This window comes from Ictalurus punctatus, chromosome 21 (assembly GCF_001660625.3).
Source record: "Ictalurus punctatus breed USDA103 chromosome 21, Coco_2.0, whole genome shotgun sequence".
Lineage (NCBI taxonomy): Eukaryota > Metazoa > Chordata > Actinopteri > Siluriformes > Ictaluridae > Ictalurus > Ictalurus punctatus.
The window spans coordinates 482,560-502,084 of record NC_030436.2 but is presented as its reverse complement, the minus strand read 5'-3'; the positions used below and the strand labels follow the sequence as shown (position 1 = coordinate 502,084).

The window sequence follows — 19,525 nt, the reverse complement described above, 5'->3', positions numbered from 1 at the left end:
AAGACGACCACTGCCTTGCTAAAGAAGCTGAGGGTGAAGGTGAAGCACTGGCCAAGCATGTCTCCAGGCCTAAACCCTATTGAGCATCTGTGGGGCATCCTCAAACGGAAGGTGGAGGAGCACAAGGTCTCTAACATCCACCAGCTCTGTGATGTCGTCATGGAGGAGTGGAAGAGGACTCCAGTGGCAACCTGTGAAGCTCTGGTGAACTCCATGCCCAAGAGGGTGAAGGCAGTGCTGGAAAATAATGGTGGCCAATTTGGACATTTTCACTTAGGGGTATACTCACTTTTGTTGCCAGCGGTTTAGACATTAATGGCTGTGTGTTGAGTTATTTTGAGGGGACAGCAAATTTACACTATTACACAAGCTGTACACTCACTACTTTACATTATAGCAAAGTGTCATTTCTTCAGTGTTGTCACATGAAAAGATATAATCAAATATTTACAAAAATGTGAGGGTGTACTGTGTGTATAAATATATACAAATACACATATATATGCACACACACATATATACATACATACATATACACACAAGTTTATATTATGTATAAGTATTTATGCATTAGTTTTTATGGATGCACAAAATGCACAGAATTAAACTACAGTCCTAAATGAATAATAAAAACTCACTTTCACTGCACCTTGTGGTTTCTGTTACTCACTGTCTTTAGGAATACTGTTTTACTTGTGTTTACTTTTGACCATAATGTTTTAATTAGACATTACAGATCTTACTCACGCTACACTGTGTATCACCGCGTCTATACCGCGAGTGAGGAGCAACATGGTCTTGTTATTAACAGATCAGTTCCGTTATAATAAACAACAGAATTTACACTGCAAGTGTGAAAATACAGCATATAAATGATAAACTTAAATTAAACTAAATCTTTTAAGCAACTTGCACCAGTTTCCCAAGCTTTTGCACACAGTGGAGCATTTTGGATATAAACATAAGTGCTCATGTATGTCGTGCCTCCCTGCTACACTAACTCAGCGGTGTTTAATATAAAATGCCCCCCTGCTTTAGAGGACTTGGAGGTCACACACATTCTCATTTACTTGACGATTTCGCCTCCGTCTGATGATGACTGAGGTCATTTTGGGAATAAAAGGTAACGTTGACATAATAAACGTTGAATTAATTTTTTGTCTGTGACTCTGGGTATCTGCTAAAGCTACCGGCATCACATTACGTGCCTATGACATCATGCACTACAGATTGGCAAACAGCTTATACTTCCGGTTAGTAAAAAAAATGCTCGTGTTCCCTTTGAGACGATACTACCTTTCTAAAATTCATACACGAGACGATAGAGTACACAGTGCTAGTGTAAGTGTATAGTACGTCATTTGCACCAGTGGTGCTTACTGGAGGATTCAGATGTTTTGAAATACGTCTGTATCTGATTCCATCAATATGTTTCACAACAATAAGGTCGTGAAGGTCTTCGGAGGGCTCTTTGCTTTTACCCATCATGAGGTTTCTTGTGTGACACCTTGGTAACGAAAATTTTTATAGACCATCAATTTACTAACCTAGCTGATATTAATTTACACAGATAGGGGTATAATTACTTACAGATTTCAGCTGGTTCCTTGCCTTGGAGAACTGCTTTTTCTTAGCGTGTTCAAAAAAAAAATGTCCCGTGTCATTCTGCTTTATTACACATAGCTTTATTTATGGACTTTAATGTTGTGAATTCTTTATATTTCTGGATTTATTGAGTTAATACTGATTTCTGGTGAAAATTTCATTTGAATAACCTCATTGGAAATATATTTACTGAAAAAATGTTCAATGCTTATTTCCCCCCACTGTAAGTGTAAGATTGATCTACAGTTATTGGAAGCATTTGGTTGCAGTTGTTGCTGCTAAAGGTGGCACAACCAGATTTTATGTTTAAGGGGACTAGTTTTTCACATGAGTGACAAGTATTGGATAACTTTTTCTTTCAGTGAAATAAATAAATAAATAAATAAATACTGTATTGTATTTACTCAGGTTGCCTTTGATTTATGTTATATTTCATTTGAAGATCTAAAACTATTTCATATGAGAGATGCAGAAAAACAGAAGAAAAAACAGCACTGTACTTCAAACAGGAAGGAAGCTATAGAAGAAAAACTATTTCAAACATTTGATCTTGCTGTGACCTTGACCTTGTTTGGATCAATTCCAAAATCTAACCAGTTCATCTGTTTGTTACAATAATAATTCCATATACAGTGCCCCCCACTACTACTGGCACCCTTAGTAAATATGAGCAAAGACGTCTGTGAAAAATTGTCATTATTTAACCTTTTGATATTTTGTTTAAAAAAATAACTTTAAAAAAAATCACAAAAATACTCTGCTCTCATGGATATCAAACAATTGCAAACAAAACACAAGTTTATATATTTAAAAAATTGTTAAATATAGGTGTGCAACAATTATTGGCACCCTTTTAGTCAATACTTTGTGTTACCTCCCTTTTCTAGGATAACAGCTCTGAGTCTTCTCCTACACCTGATGAGGTTGGAGAATACATGGCAAGGGATCTGAGAGCGTTCCTCCATACAGAATCTCTCCAGAGCCTTCATATTTCGAGGTCCATGCTAGTGGACTCTTCAGTTCACCCCACAGGTTTTCTATGGGTTTCAAGTCAGGGGACTGGGATGGCCATGGCAGGACCTTGATTTTGTGGTCAGTAAACCATTTTGTGTTGATTTTGATGTATATTATGGATCATGGTCCATTTTAAGCTTTATGGCAGACGCAGTCAGGTTTTTATTTAATATCTTTTGATATTTAATTGTCCACGATGCTATGTACAGTTGCAATCAAAATTATTCAACCCCTATTGCAAATCAGGTTTGTCAAACAAGCTGTTTGCAATGAGCAAATCAAACAAAAGCAATTGAAATAGTTCAACACAACGAATACTTCAAGTGGTTTCCCCAAATTCAACTTATAATGATTTCTCTAGTTTCAAAATTATTCAACACCCCGAACAGAATCCCTCACAACAGCACAACTAATCAAGGGCTTCATTAATTGCAGCAGGTGTGCTTGAGCTGGAACACATGAAATGCCTGAACTGGCTAGGGGTAGAAAATGTGTGAAATACCTGGACGGGGCAGAAAAAGGAAGCTATCAATGGCTGAAAGCAGATTTCTGAGAAGGCAGGTTGTGAAAAACCCTCGAGTGACTGCAAAAGACCTGCCTCAAGACTTGATGGCAACAGGCACTGAGGTTTTAGTGAGCACAGTATGGCGCATACTAAACAAAGAAGGTTTCTATGCCAGAATTCCAAGACGTACACCACTACTGCCCAAAAGCACAAGCAAAAGTCCTGAAGAAGAAGTAGTCCTGGAAGATTCTACAGGGCCATCACAGTCACCTGCCTTGAACCCCATCGAAAATCTCTGGTGGGATTTGAAAAACATGGTTGCAGTACGCAAACCCAAGAATATTAATGAACTGGAATATTACTGAACTGGAGGCCATTGCTCATGAGGAATGGGATAAGATTCCTCAGGAATGCTGCCAGAAGCTCTGCATTTCATTTGCAGGAGGTCATAACAGCAAAAGAGTGCTCTATTAAGTACTAAGGATGCTTACCATGAAGGGGCTGAATAATTTTGAAACTGGATAAATCATTATAAATTGTATTTTCAGTTGACTTTTGGGAAACCACTTGAAGCATTTATTGTGTTGAACTATTTCAATTGCTTTTGTTTGATTTGTTCATTGCAAACAGCTGAAAGTCTGTAAATTTTGACACTAAATGTGATGTGCAATGGGGGTTGAATAATTTTGATTGCTGTATTCTAACACAGTGTCCAGGTCCCCTGGCAGAAAAACAGCCCCAAAACATTAAAGATCCACCTCCATATTTAACCGTGGTCATGAGGTACTTTTCCATATGGCACACCTGTCTGTGTGCGTCAAAACCACCTCTGGTGTTTATTGCCAAAAAGCTCTATTTTGGTTTCATCTGACCATAGAACCCTATTCCATTTGAAGTTCCAGTAGTGTCTGGCAAACTGAAGATGCTTGACTTTGTTTTTGGATGAGAGTAGAGGCTTTTTTTCTTGAAACCCTTCCAAACAACTTATGGTGATGCATCTGACTTTGGATTACAGTTTTTGAGACTTTCTGACCCCAAGACACAACAAACTTCTGCAATTCTCCAGCTTGGAGATTTTTTGGTCACTCGAATCATCTTCACAGTGCATTGAAAAAATATAGACACGCATCCTCTTCCAGGATGATTCGTAACATTTCCGGTTGACTGTAAATTCGTAATTATTGCCTTATGGTGGAAATGGGCATTTTCAATGCTTTTGCTATTTTCTCATAGCCACTTCACATTTTTATGAAGCTCAACAACCTTTTGCCACACATCACAGCTATATTGCTTGATCTTACCCATTGTTATGAATAACTAAGGGAATCTGGCCTGTGTGTGACCTCATATTTTCAATTTCCTGTTCCTAGTCACCCAGGTGTACTAAAATGTTAAAATATCAATGGGAATATACTTAATATATTTTTCTCATATGAATTCATAGGTGTGCCAATAATTGTTGCACACAAAGTTTTTTTTGGATAATCTGTTGTGTTTGCAATTGTTTGATATCCAAGAGAGCAGAGTATTTTTGTGATTTTGTTTTTTAAACAAAAGATCAAAAGGTTAAACAATAAAGACAATTTTTCACAGCGTTCTTTGCTCATATTTACCAAGGGTGCCAATATTAGTGGAGGGCAGTGTAAATCCGACAGACATCAAACCACTTGTTCTTGAGGTATCACGCTAACTAGAATCTCAGCTGGGCAGACATGTATGAAAGAAGCTAGGCACATTAGGGCCAGATACTGTACATTGATAACCTTGAAGTTATGATAAATAAGGTGTTGTATAAGCTTAGCTAACATCATCAGATAGCTAACTAGCTAATAACCAGCCTATTTCTAAAAAGACTGATTAGCTAGTCAGGTTACTTGTTTTCTGACTACTTACAGCAACAAGAACTTGGATGCATCATAATTTACTGTTAGTTATCATTACTTACATTTACTCAAGTTTGGTATCTGATATTAGCTAATATCAGATTTTAGATATCTTGGATATCACCATCTAGACCAGCTATAGCCAGGGAGGACAATTTAGCAGTTAGAATAATGGAATATGAATAGCTTGCTAAACACCCACACACTTGCTTAGCATTAATGTAGTGAACATTGCATTTCAAACGATTCCTCAGGTCAGGACCCAGCTGTACCTAAAACTAATAGACAAGGATGTTTTGAGGACAAAAATTTACACATTCTGGAAAAGACTTTATCTAACGTTGCTGAATAATCCTGTTTGGTCTGAGAATCTACTAGCTAACAAGACAGTTTGAGCTGGTCAAACTTGAAGATATTTTGCCAGCTGGTCAGTGCTTTTAGAACGGCTTCTGAAGAAAGACAAGTTGTTTTTAAGAAAATAACACAATAAGGCAGTTAGAAAATTCCTAACTTTTTTTTTTTTGGTTATGTCAACTGGTCCCGACATATTTCTACTATCATTTTCACTGTGTTTTTGGTTTTTAATATTAACTTCATTATTTAATTGGCCTTGAAGCACAAAGATAACTGTAATCTTGCCAATATTCTTTAAATTAAATTTATGGTAAACAATTAAATAGGTTACATTCCAGAAAAATAAAAGCAAGCTTCCTATTAAGTTTTTTTTTATTCCTATTATTATAATTAAAATGGATTTAAATCTTTTTAGGAGTAAATAACAAAGAACAATCCAGAAATAAAGGTTAAAATTCCCAATCCTTGGAATAATTTTTTGGTCGTTCTCCGCACACTGGGTTCTTCACATGACCCTGCAGTGTGTGTCAAAGATGTTTGTTGTGTTGCATACTTTATCCATCACAAGGGTATTGAAAAGGCCCAAATTGTGAGTAGAGCTTTGAACCAGCATTTTGTACTGTGTGTACTGTGTAATAAATGAGACATCATCACAATCATATCATAATGAGGTCTCCAAAGGGGAGGAGCTCTTCAGTGGAATTTATTAAATTGACGCAAAAGTTAATCTGGAGTAAAAATGTAGGAATCTTCATCCAAAACACGTTTATAAAACTAAATCTGCGTGTACATTCAACAAAGAATGACTTAATGAGAGAAGCTGCGGTGTTTTCACACAGAATGGAAAGAAGGGTGGAATGAGACGTGGGCAAAATCTGAATCGAGCTTACGTGCCATCTCTGAACAGCAGGAGACTATACCGAGCATCGGCGGCAAGGTGGAATCATTCCGTAATTCCCGAAGAGGAACCCAACGGTCCCGTAACGCAGCAGGACATGGAGCAGGTGCTTACACTGGCGTGATCTGGGAAGCCTTGATCACATAACCCGGACCATTTTAAAATGGCATCGCGATTATATTAACGGAGGAAACGCATCATAACGCTGACATCAATGGCGGTGAAAATCGCAGCAAGCTTCCACAAACACGCATCAACTCATCGCTCCGTCCTGCAGAACCTCTCTCTCTCGCTCTCTCTGCATCACTATCGCGATAAATCCTCCATCTTCTTCCTCTGATTCTCCCCGTTAACGCGTCCCAAAAGTGCAATTAGGCTTTCATCAGGCCGACTAACATGACAAACAGGGACACATCAACGCTTTCAGGATCCTCAGTGAAATTCTTAGTGTAGTAAAATAAATAATTAAAAATTGCCACGTTGTAAACAGCAAAAATAATCATTCGCATTCAGATTAGAATCAGGTCGGAAACAGTACTGCCGGTGAGAGTGTTAAAATACTAATACAGGGGCGTGGCCAGTCTATCACAAGGGGTCGGGCTACGTGTTAAAATACTAATACAGGGGCGTGGCCAGTCTATCACAAGGGGTCGGGCTACGTGTTAAAATACTAATACAGGGGCGTGGCCAGTCTATCACAAGGGGTCGGGCTACGTGTTAAAATACTAATACAGGGGCGTGGCCAGTCTATCACAAGGGGTGGGGCTACGTATGACCTAAAACATCAGATTTTCACAAAAGTCCTAAAAGTAGATAAAGAAAATCCAATGAAACAAATGAGACAAAAATATTATTGAGAAAAATGGTCCAATATTGCATATCTGTGAGTGTCAATAGTATGTGAAGCTTTGCTTTGCTATATGAACCTTTTTGTGCAAATAAAGATTTCTGGTAACTCTTGATCAGTCCTGGACATTTTAGTCCATTCCTCAGTACAGAACAGCTTCAGCTCTGGGATGTTAGTGGATTTCCTCACATGAACTGCTTGCTTCAGGTCCTTCCACAACATTTCTACAGGATTAAAGTCAGAACTTTGACTTGGCCATTCCAAAACATTCACTTTATTCTTCTTTAATCATTTTTGGTAGATGACTTGTGTACTTAGGTTCATGCAGTACATTTACATGGACAACAATAATACACTATTAACCCGATTAAGACGATACTCTGATTAAGAAACTAGCATGTAAACAGCAATTTTTAATTATCTTAATCCGATTAAGGTCATACTCGAAGTAAACACAAATGGAATTAAGACGTGTGGAGTATTCCTGTTTTAGACGCATTATCGAGGCGTAGGAGACATGTACACAACTTAATCACACTATTAACATCGTGTGAGAGTTTTCACCGCATTTTGCGACAGGACACGATCACACATGGCAGTGCTCAACCGTTCAGACGAGAGAGCACGGCTGCATCCGAAACCACGTACTTACCTACTATAGGCCTGTAGTAGGCGAAATACATGTATCTCGGCTACTATTTAGACGGTAAGTACACGGTTTGGGACGCAGCCCACGACTTCGAGCAGTCGTCTATTTGCACATACAGCACGACAAATAATCAACCGCACTTGAAGCGTTCGTAAAAATTAAAAATAAAAACACCCAAAACTGTATACGGTACCATAATGAAGACGAACTGTATGTTGATACGTGAAATTCTGGAGGGAACGTCAGACGGCCTGGCACGGTGATGTAATGACGTGTGCTGTTAATCGATCTATGTTCTATAACATGTCAAACGGGTACATGAAAGGAGTATTCTAAAAGTGACTCATGTAAACACCTTAATCACAATATTGTCTTATTCAGAGTAAGGTCAATAATTAGATTATTGCTGTCCATGTAAAAGTAGTCAGTGTCTTGCTGCATGACCCACCTTCTTTTGAGATTCAGATCACAGACAGATGTCCTGACATTTTCCTTTAGAATTTGCTGACATAATTCAGACTTCATTGTTCCATCAATGATGGCAAGATGTACGGGCCCAAACCATGATTCTACCATAACCATGATTCACAGATGGAATAAGGTTCTTATGCTGGAATGTAGTGTTTTCCTTTCTCCAAACATAACACTTCTTATTTAAACCAAAAAGTTCTATTTTGGTCTCATCCATACACAAAACATTTTCCCAATAGTCTTCTGGCTTTTCTACAAGATCTTTGAACTGCAGATGGGCAGCAATGAACTTTTCAGAAAGCAGAGGCTTTCTCCTTGCAACCCCACCATGCACACCATTGTTGTTCAGTGTTCTCCTGATAGTGGACTCATGAACATTAACATTAAAGAGGACCTATTGTGCCCTTTTTACAAGATGTAATAAGTCTCAGGTGTCCCCATAATGTGTCTGTGAAGTTTCAGCTCAAAATACCCCACAGATAATTTATTATACCATTCTGTAAATGTCCCTTTTTGGGTGGAAGCAAAAACACGCTGCCTTGCTTCGGATATGGCCAGTGCTTCAGCTATGGAAACAACAAAGGCGGGTCAAAGAACCGATATACAGCACAGAATTTATTCCCAGATTACATGTGATGAGATATGTGTCATTCCATTACATATGACAGGCCTTTTTAGATATTACTGGGTTGTTTTTGTACTTCATTAGTTCATTCAGTGATTAGGAAGCAAGGATCCTTATTACTAAATTGCACTTATGAATAGATAAATATCATTCAAATCAATTCAATTTTCTTTGTATAGCGCTTTTTACAATGGACATTGTCTCAAAGCAGTTTACTGAAATATATAAACACGGTATACAGATTTTAAATGTGCAAATTTATCCATATTGAGCAAGGTGGTGGCGACAGTGGCAAGGAAAAATTCCCTAATATGTTAAGAGGAAGAAACCTTGAGAGGAACCGGACTCAGAAGGGAACCCATCCTCATCTGGGTAAGATATTTATCATGAATCAATTAATGAAATGAATTAATAAATTAAATTACCACATTTAATCAATGAATTCATAATACATCAGCCTTTGATTTTATGTGAGTGCATTAGGTAGGATTTATCACATTTGTCAAGATTAATTTGCTAACACATACAGGTGTTCAATAAGATTTGAATTTTTTTTTTTTTTTTTTTTACTCTTCGAGCCCACCCCCCACCCCTCTTTCCCATCCATGTACACAAAGCTCCACTTCCAAACCCTATGGTGGTTAGCATTAGGAAGGACTGTCATGTAATCGCTTTCAAACACACTCAGACTTTCAGCTGCTTGAAATCTGAGTTATATGTTTATAAACCCAAAAATCATAAAGATCTTCAAAATGCAATGTTTGTTCTGATTTTATTTACTGTTGTTTTGAGAAATATCAGGAAATTTATATGATAATGATCTGGCTGCGCTGGGAGCTTACTGGTTTCAGACTGAGATGTGAGAGGAGTAAAGGGGCAATACAGTGAGGGGAAAAAAGTATTTGATCCCCTGCTGATTTTGTACGTTTGCCCACTGACAAAGAAATGATCAGTCTATAATTTTAATGGTAGATTTATTTGAACAGTGAGAGACAGAATAACAAGAAAATCCAGAAAAACGCATGTCAAAAATGTTATAAATTGATTTGCATTTTAATGAGGGAAATAAGTATTTGACCCCCTCCCAATCAGAAAGATTTCTGGCTCCCAGGTGTCTTTTATACTGGTAATGAGCTGAGATTAGGAGCACACTGTTAAAGGGAGTGCTCCTAATCTCAGCTTGTTACCTGTATAAAAGACACCTGTCCACAGAAGCAATCAATCAATCAGATTCCAAACTCTCCACCATGGCCAAGACCAAAGAGCTCTCCAAGGATGTCAGAGACAAGATTGTAGACGTACACAAGTTTGGAATGGGCTACAAGACCATTGCCAAGCAGCTTGGTGAGAAGGTGACAGCAGTTGGTGCGATTATTCGCAAATGGAAGAAACACAAAAGAACTGTCAATCTCCCTCGGCCTGGGGCTCCATGCAAGATCTCACCTCGAGGAGTTGCAATGATCATGAGAACAGTGAGGAATCAGCCCAGAACTACACGGGAGGATCTTGTCAATGATCTCAAGGCAGCTGGGACCATAGTCACCAAGAAAACAATTGGTAACACACTACGCCGTGAAGGACTGAAATCCTGCAGCGTGCGCAAGGTCCGCTGCTCAAGAAAGCACATATACATGCCCATCTGAAGTTTGCCGATGTTCATTGGCAACTGGGTGAAAGTGTTGAGGTCAGATGAGACCAAAATGGAGCTCTTTGGCATCAACTCAACTCGCCATGTTTGGAGGAGGAGGAATGATGCCTATGACCCCAAGAACTCCATCCCCACCGTCAAACATGGAGGTGGAAACATTATGCTTTGGGGGTGTTTTTCTGCTAAGGGGACAGGACAATGTCACCGCATCAAAGGGACGATGGACGGGGCCATGTACCATCAAATCTTGGGTGAGAACCTCCTTCCCTCAGCCAGGGCATTGAAAATGGGTCGTGGATGGGTATTCCAGCATGACAATCACCCAAAACACACGGCCAAGGCAACAAAGGAGTGTCTCAAGAAGAAGCACATTAAGGTCCTGGAGTGGCCTATCCCGTCTCCAGACCTTAATCCCATAGAAAATCTGTGGAGGGAGCTGAAGGTTCGAGTTGCCAAACGTCAGCCTCGAAACCTTAATGATTTGGAGAAGATCTGCAAAGAGGAGTGGGACAAAATCCCTCCTGAGATGTGTGCAAACCTGGTGGCCAACTACAAGAAACGTCTGACCTCTGTGATAGCCAACAAGGGTTTTGCCACCAAGTACTAAGTCATGTTTTGCAGAGGGGTCAAATACTTATTTCCCTCATTAAAATGCAAATCAATTTATAACATTTTTGACATGCGTTTTTCTGGATTTTTTTGTTGTTATTCTGTCTCTCACTGTTCAAATAAATCTACCATTAAAATTATAGACTGATCATTTCTTTGTCAGTGGGCAAACGTACAAAATCAGCAGGGGATCAAATACTTTTTTCCCTCACTGTATGTCTATAAAATGACTGACACAAAGGCCATCAAAACACAAGCAAGCTCTCTGGCTTGTAACAGTTTTGTTTTCCAAATGGATTTTCTCAGCCACATAATACACTTGTGCTCAAGTGATGGTTTAAACCATCTTTTTTTTTATCATTCTGTATTGTTTTTCCCACGTTATTTGAACTAGTAAGAAATAAGAAAAAATTTTGGACTTTTAACAACAGCAGTTAGAACAGCAGTTGAAGCCTTACTTCTAGCAAGAGCAACCTCTAGATCATCTGCCCTCATCCTACTTGACCTCTCTGCTGCTTTTGACACTGTGAACCATCAGATCCTCCTGTCAACTCTCTCCAGCCTGGGCATCACTGGAACGGTTCTGCGCTGGCTGGAATCATATCTCTCTGACAGATCCTTCAAGGTATCATGGAGGGGAGGTATTTCTGAAACTCAGCAACTAACAACTGGCGTTCCACAGGGGTCAGTTCTGGGTCCACTCCTCTTTTCTATCTACACTACATCTCTAGGGCAGGTGATTGAGTCTCATGGCTTCTCATATCATTGCTATGCTGATGACACCCAGCTCCATTTGTCCTTCCAGCCTGACGATCCATCCATCTCTGCACGCATCTCTGCTTGCCTTTCGGACATCTTGGTCTGGATGAAGGAAAACCATCTTAAGATTAACCTGGTAAAATCTGAGCTTCTCGTGATCCCAGCCTGTCCCTCAATCAACCACAACCTCACTGTACAGCTCGGCTCACTCACAGTCATGCCAACCAGGATGGCCAGGAACCTTGGAGTGATTCTTGATGACAGCTTGACCTTTACAGACCACATCTCAACAACTGCATGGTCCTGTAGGTTCATCCTTTACAACATCAAGAAAATCCGACCCTACATCACCAAACAGGCTACACAGATACTAGTCCAGGCTCTTGTTATCTCTAAACTGGACTACTGCAACTCACTGCTTTCAGGCCTCCTGGCAGCTCCATCAACCCCTTCAGATGATTCAGAATGCTGCAGCGCACCTCGTCTTCAACCAGCCCAAGAGAACCCATGTCACACCTCTCTTCATCTCCCTCCACTGGCTTCCTGTAGCCGCCCGCATCAAGTTCAAGGCCTTGATGCTCACCTACAAGACCTTGTCAGGAACAGCACCCTCCTACCTCAACTCTCTCATGAAGGCCTACATTCCCTCTTGCAATCTGCGATCGATTAGCGACCGACGTTTAGCAGTGCCAACTCAGCATGGCGCTAGGTCCCTTTCCAGAACCTTCACACTAACTGTTCCTCAGTGGCGGAATGCACTTCCAATATCAATCCGGACCGCAGAATCTCTCACCATCTTCAAAAAACAGCTAAAGACCCACCGCTTCCGTGAACACCTAACCAACTCATAACAAAAAATAAAATTAAAAATTAAAAAATTGCACTTACACCTCTACTCTGCACTTTGCTTCTTCTGGAACTCAATTAATGGATCTTGTATGGTAGCACCACTTGTATTGTTCTCTGCTTGATATATTGCTTTGCTTGTATCTTTCACATTTGTAAGTCGCTTTGGATAAAAGCATCTGCTAAGTGAATAATTGTAAATGTGTAAATGTAAATGTAAACTTTTTGGAATATGATATACAGTGCTGTGAAAAAGCACAAAAACTGAAGAAATCAGGATAGGGCAAATACTTTTTTCCACATCACTGTATATTGTAGGGATATTTTAGGCATACAAATCAGTGACAAGAAGGACTAGATTTGTTGACAGTAGTTGACAGTGATTGTTGTTAGTGTTGAGCTCTACCTGCAGTGATAAGGAAAAAAATTAACAAATAATGAACATGACCTACAGCAAAAATAAAGACATAAAACCAACTGTCCTCTCAATAGCCTCCAGGTTAAATTCTAAAATAACTCAAACACATACAAATGTAATTGACCTTCATGTTGTCTGTGGTTTTAACAAATTTATAATTTTTCATCAAGATTCATGGTCCAGCTGCATGATAATTAAATTTTAGGTGTTTTTTGCACCCTACTAAACCATAAGTAGCCAACCTTCTGAAATTCCTCCAAGCGCACAGCAACTACTCATCCAGGAAGTCACAAAAGCACCAAGGACATCAAAGGACCTACAGGCCTCTCTTGCATTAATAAAGGTCACTGTTCATGACTCCACTATCAGAAAGACACTGGGAAAAAATGGCATCCATGGAAGAGAGGCGAGGTGAAATCCACTTTTAACCCAGAACATTAAGACTCATCTCAATTTTGCCAAAACACACCTTGATGATCCTCAAGCCTTTTGCAAGAATGTTCTGTGTACTGATGAGTAGAAACGAAAAAAATAAACAAATAAAGTTTATAAAGAACTGTTTGGAAGACAGGGGTCCCATTACATCAACCATTTCCATAGGCAGCATTTGCAGGGGGATGTAAACCTTTGAAAAGGATAATCGGTGTAACTTTTTAGTATTTTGTCTTCTGGGAGACATGTAACTATCTTATTTAACATCTGAAGGGCAGTACTAAATGAAAAAAAAGCTCTTTAAACAAAATAATAACAATTTACATCAATCATCTTGTTTAAAAGTTTACACCCCCCTGGCTCTTAATGTATTGTATTACCTTCTTGAGACTCAGTGAATATTTGCACCTTATGTAATAGTTGTGTACGAGTCTCTCAGTAGTCCGCAGTGTGAAAAGATGTATCTCAACATCATATAGACACTGCTGGAAAGGGGTCAAATATGCAGAAGATGCTGAAAAAGTAAATAATGTGCAGGACCTGGAGGATTTTTCTGAAGAACAGTGGGCAGTTGAACAACTATCCCAAAACAAAAAAACAGCCGTGAATCATCCACGTAATGACACACAGTATTAAGAATCAAGGGTGTGTAAACTTTTGAACGGGCTAAATTTTATAAATTCAGCTATAATCTTGTCTTGTGGATTATATATAAACATCTGTTCAGTGAAGTAGCTTAGTCAGGTCAGGACTAAATAAAAAAAACAACATTTCTATGATCAATCTTATTTTGTTAACAATATTAAGATTTAGCAGATTCTGCAAGGGGTGTGTAAACTTTTGGGCACAACTCTCTCTCTCTATATATATACAGTTCATCCGGAAAGTATTCACAGCGCTTCACTTTTTCCACATTTTGTTATGTAACAGCCTTATTCCAAAATGGATTAAATTCATTATTTTCCTCAAAATCCTACAAACAATACCCCGTAATTACAACGTGAAAGAAGTTTGTTTGAAAACTCTGCAAATTTATTAAAAATAAAAAGACAAAAAAGCACGGAATCAGAGGAAAAAAAAAATGTGTTTCTACGGTTCATGGTTCAAAAGTTATTAACATCATCAGGAGTGCAATTTTGGACAGTTGGTGGCGCTAGAGCAGTGTTTCTCAACCAGATCGGAAGGGGGGCACAAATTGTTTTCAAGAAAAAAACACAGACAGGTCATCATCACACCGGGTACTCGGTGTATTTTGTTGCTTTTCAAATAGAACGTGCATAAATGAAAACCCCATGAAAAATGCCGCCAGGATCCTGAATGGGACCAGGAAATACAATCATATTATTCCTGTTCTGGAGTCCTTGCATCGGCTCTCAGTCAGGTTCCATGTCCATTTTAAAATTATGATGTTGACATACAAGGCATTACATGGCTTGGCTCCTCATTACTTATCTGCTTTATTAATTCCTTACACCTCAAATCGCAGACTGCACTCCTTACAGTGTAATCTGTTAAGTGTTCTACAAACACGCTTAAAATCTATGGGTGACGGGGCTTTCTCTGTCTCTGCTCCTTCCCTTTGGAACTCTCTTACTGTTGAACTTAGGGAAGCTCAGACCTTTGACATTTTTAAAGTTCAACTCAAGACACACTTTTTTAAACTTGCATTTGACTGCTGATGTCTACTTTTATTATTATTATTATTATTATTATTATTACTGTTGTTATTCATATTAACTTTTATATATATATTTTTTCTGTGTACTGCTTATTTTGCGTACAGCGCTTTGAGAAGCTACTTTTAAAGGCGCTCTGTAAAATAAAGTTTATTATTATTATTATTATTATTATTATTATTATTATTATTATTATTATTCAGCCAGTGTCCTTGAAGAGATGATTAAGCTTAAATTCTTTGGAGAAGCCAAGAAGGCAGTCTGTCTGAAGAGACATAAAGTAGCACAGCCAGCACATCCCATTGTCTGTGTTGGTGGCATTAGTTGACTCTCAGAAGCAGAACACCCCGTCTATACACCAGGCCATCTTCAGTCAGCTTGGAAGAGCCACGGGTATTTTACAATTCCACTGCCAGAACTTGGCACTACCCCTGTGCAAAGCCCTGGATGTCCTGCCCTCACAAAAACATTGTGAAATGGCACTTATTTTAAACAAATAAACAGTTATTTGCATCAGAGAAACCATCTGAAGCAAGTGACTCCTCAGTTACAAAGCTCTCAGAAGAGCTCACCTACACTTCTCAGTTTGATCTACACCACACTGTGGAGTATATTTACTCTAAGAAGAAAATTCCAGCCACCCTTTTAAAAGAAGTAGCCCAACCAAAAACATCAGCTGTGTTTCCAACAAGTTTGCTTCCTATGGAGAGCACTTGTATGGTCTGTAATGAAGATACTGCACTTGAAAAGCTGGTACTAATGACAAGAAAAGCCAAAATTCTCACCATGATCACTGTCATTGATGGTAAGTGTAATAATTGTTATATAAATAAAAACAGAATTCGTACAGAATTAAGGAAAGCATTTACTTAATTTCTTACCCTTACCTAATGAATACAGCTATTCTTTAATATTTGCCCTTTTGTAGATATTTTGATGCCCAGGGTGTTATATAATCTACAGATAGCAAGAATGGAAGGATGGGCTACACAATTTTAATGATCATGTTCTTCTGAGTCTTGAACTTTGTCTATATCTTAGACACAATGAACAGGTTTGTTGGTAGCATTGTGTGAAATTACACATTCAAATATAAAAGCACGATCAATAAACCAAAAAACTCATAAACACCCTCCATCCCACTTTATCTATTCCAGGGTCATGTTTCAGTTTTCAGTACCATAGAGACTTTGAAGGGCCTCTGGGGAGAAAAATAGCCAAATAGAGACACTATACTCCATGGTTACTCTCATTTTGTTGCCTTAACAGATATTGATTGCACATATTCTTGTGTAAACTATAATTAAGAACTTGACGACCTTTTATTTAAGTTAAGGATGGACGTGATATATATATATATATATATATATATATATATATATATATATATATATATATATATATATATCCATCCATCTTCTTCCACTTACTAATTTTCAGGGTCACGGGGAACCTGGAGCCTGTCCCAGGGAGCATGGGGCACAAGGCGGGGTACACCCTGGACAGGGTGCCAGTCCATCGCAGGGCACAATCACATACACACTCACACACTCATTCATACACTATGGACACTTCAGACATGCCAATCAGCCTACCATGCATGTCTTTGGACTGGGGGGAGGAAACCGGAGTACCCGGAGGAAACCCCCACAGCTCGGGGAGAACATGCAAACTCCGCACACACACATGGCCCCGGCAGGACTCGAACCCCAGACCCTGGAGGTGTGAGGTGAACGTGCTAACCACTGCGCCCCCAAATAAATAAATAAATAAATAAATAAATAAATAAATAAAAAAAAACCTATCGGTAAGTGTGAGTATATATACCGATACTTACCGATAGGTGGCATCTTCGAGCTAACAAAGCACGCCTTAAAGTTGTTATTCTTTCTGAAATCCGCCTTTTTCTCCTCCTCAAGAAAAAGGAAGTTTCGCCAAAACCAAAACAGTACAGTTTAAACCCTGTGAAAATAGTTATTTTCTACTTTTTTTTTTTAAATAAACAAATAAAATAAATGTGACAGACAACAGTGTGTTATTCTCTTTTTATTTTTAAATGTAATAAATATATATTTACTAAATATAAGAAATAAGCCCAATAGTAAATAAACATGGCAAGCAGTTACTTTTGTTCTCTTTCTAAACTAAGACAATAAACGTGACAAATGAACACATTAACTTTATTGTTTTAATACAATCCATAATGTCTGGGAAAGAGTTCTGTGTCGCATTATCAGCGTCCGAATTCGCTCAATTATTTTCCTTCACTTCTTCCCCATATAGTGGACTCTGATGTCATTCTTGGCGTGTCTGAAGTGTCCGTAGTGTATGAATGGGTGTGTGAGTGTGTATGTGATTGTGCCCTGTGATGGATTGGCACCCTGTCCAGGGTGTACCCCGCCTTGTGTCCGATGCTCCCTGGGATAGACTCCAGGTTCCCCGAGACCCTGAAAAGGATAAGCGGTAGAAGATGGATGGATAGATGAGAATAGTGAACGAGTGAGCGGTTTCAGACACAACATAAGTATCTACCTATCCCAGAATGCATCTGCATGTCTGCACTGTCTGCATGTTCCATTGGAACGGAATCGGAAGAATAATTATTTGTTATGAATAAATGATGGCATTGTTTGATGCGGTGTGTTTATTTGATAAAACTTGCCAGGTATATGTAGTAACCGTTTTATAAAGCAGTAAGCCCCGCGAAGCCGTGATTTTAGAACAGCTAAGGGGTGTTTAACCACGCCCCTCATCTGTTCTAAAATCCCTCTATAGCACGGCTTCGCGGTGCTTATTGCTTTATAGCCCGGGTTGGATTTGTTTAGTTTTTTCCACTCAAAACTTAGTCTGCAGCTAGGAGTTTGTTCAACTCACTTCGTGAAACGGGCCTCGGTGATAGTTGTTGTTTTTTTGCACGCGCTCACACCTCGTTGGCTACTGGAAGATGTGACGTCATGTACAGTCTGGGTAGACCCAATCACAAGACGAGTCTCATCTGGAGAGCTGTGTTTTATTTCTAAGGGGCGTATTTTTCGAGTTCGTTTCATTACAAACCAACGTTCGTTGTAACCCGGACGCTGAGTTGTAATGTCAGGTGTATATTTGGAAAATAAATATATACTGTTAAGATGATAATACTGCATAAATGGTCCAAAAGTGGTATTTAGGAACGTTTTTTTTTCTTTGTCAGTGGATGGATAGAGGACGCTACAGAAGACGAGGCTGTCTACATGAATATAACCAGTGCTGTACTCAATGACCAATAAACAGTAAGTTTCCAGCTTTAATTAAGTAAACAGTTAGTCTATTTCAGTGATTATGCTTGTGTAGCGCGACAGATCTGCATTTAATAAACGATTGCTGCACTGCTGCCTGTGCTGCTTATTGAACAGACAGATACAGGCAAAGCTGTTTGCTCTTTATAGTTTAACTCAGCAGTATTATACAGACACGAGTAACAAAGGGCAGTAGCGCACTGCATGATTATTTCTTTTTTTTCTCTTCCGGGTGAATAAATGTGTACACAAAAACTAAAGCATTTTGTTAAAATCAGAGAGTGGATTGTCTCTCTGCTGATAAAATGGCTGACTCTCACAACGGTCTTGCTTCAGAATTGGTATTTAGCCGCTCTGCAACCAAACTACGTCACCTGGTAGGAAGGAATCACACGATCTGCTTGGCAATTGGCCTAAATTAGACACGTGGTTTCTATGTGTCTTCTGATTGGTTTACTTGCAAGATATCTATTTCCAGTACTACATGGCGTGCATACCGATACTCCAAATAAATATAGAGAATAGTCTCAAAATGCATACCTTTATAAAATTCGATTCACCAGTGCGTAAGCTAATTCACATTCACAATAAAGTGAATATATTTGCAAACAGCAATCCACACATTCATAACCTAATTCATATGAACAAAATAAGATTTACAAATACATAAAAACACTGACATTCACAAAGTACGATTCATAAATGCAAAACACAATTAATAAATACACAAATGTGCTTGTACATTTCTGAATGTTTTTTGTATTTATGAATTAATTGTTGAATCTGCATTTGCAAATCGTCCAGTGTGTGTATATCAATTTGGGTGTGTGTGCCTACAGTGCCCTCCACTAATATTGGCACGCTGGGTAAATATGAGCAAAGAACGCTGTGAAAAATTGTCTTTATTGTTTAATCTTTTGATATTTTGTTTAAAAATTCACAAAAATATTCTGCTCTCATGGATATCAAACAATTGCAAACAAAACACAGGTTTATAAAAAACGTCTTTGT

The 19,525-nt window shown here is 38.8% G+C and overlaps 2 protein-coding genes across 7 annotated transcripts in view; one reads left to right on the top strand and one right to left on the bottom strand.

Annotated features, from left to right (window-relative positions):
* The window catches only part of ccdc120b (coiled-coil domain containing 120b), a 48,164-nt gene extending 41,074 nt beyond the window's left edge, over window positions 1-7,090 (bottom strand). The window contains exon 1 of the mRNA XM_017496564.3: window positions 6,252-7,090. The gene's annotated coding sequence lies outside the window, so the exon portion shown is untranslated. The remainder of the gene's footprint in view (window positions 1-6,251) is intronic.
* Window positions 7,091-18,049: 10,959 nt separating this feature from the next.
* brpf3a (bromodomain and PHD finger containing, 3a) overlaps window positions 18,050-19,525 on the top strand; it is a 37,791-nt gene continuing 36,315 nt past the window's right edge. For 2 of the 6 annotated variants that reach the window (XM_017450916.3, XM_047149404.2), the window contains exons 1-2: window positions 18,056-18,333; window positions 18,430-18,508. In XM_017450916.3, the coding sequence (XP_017306405.1) occupies window positions 18,495-18,508 (14 nt within the window). In that variant the 5' untranslated portion in view covers window positions 18,056-18,333; window positions 18,430-18,494. Of the gene's footprint in view, window positions 18,509-19,525 lie in introns of all 6 variants that reach the window. The other 4 variants (XM_017450917.3, XM_017450919.3, XM_017450918.3 and 1 more) reach the window with 4 other exon arrangements.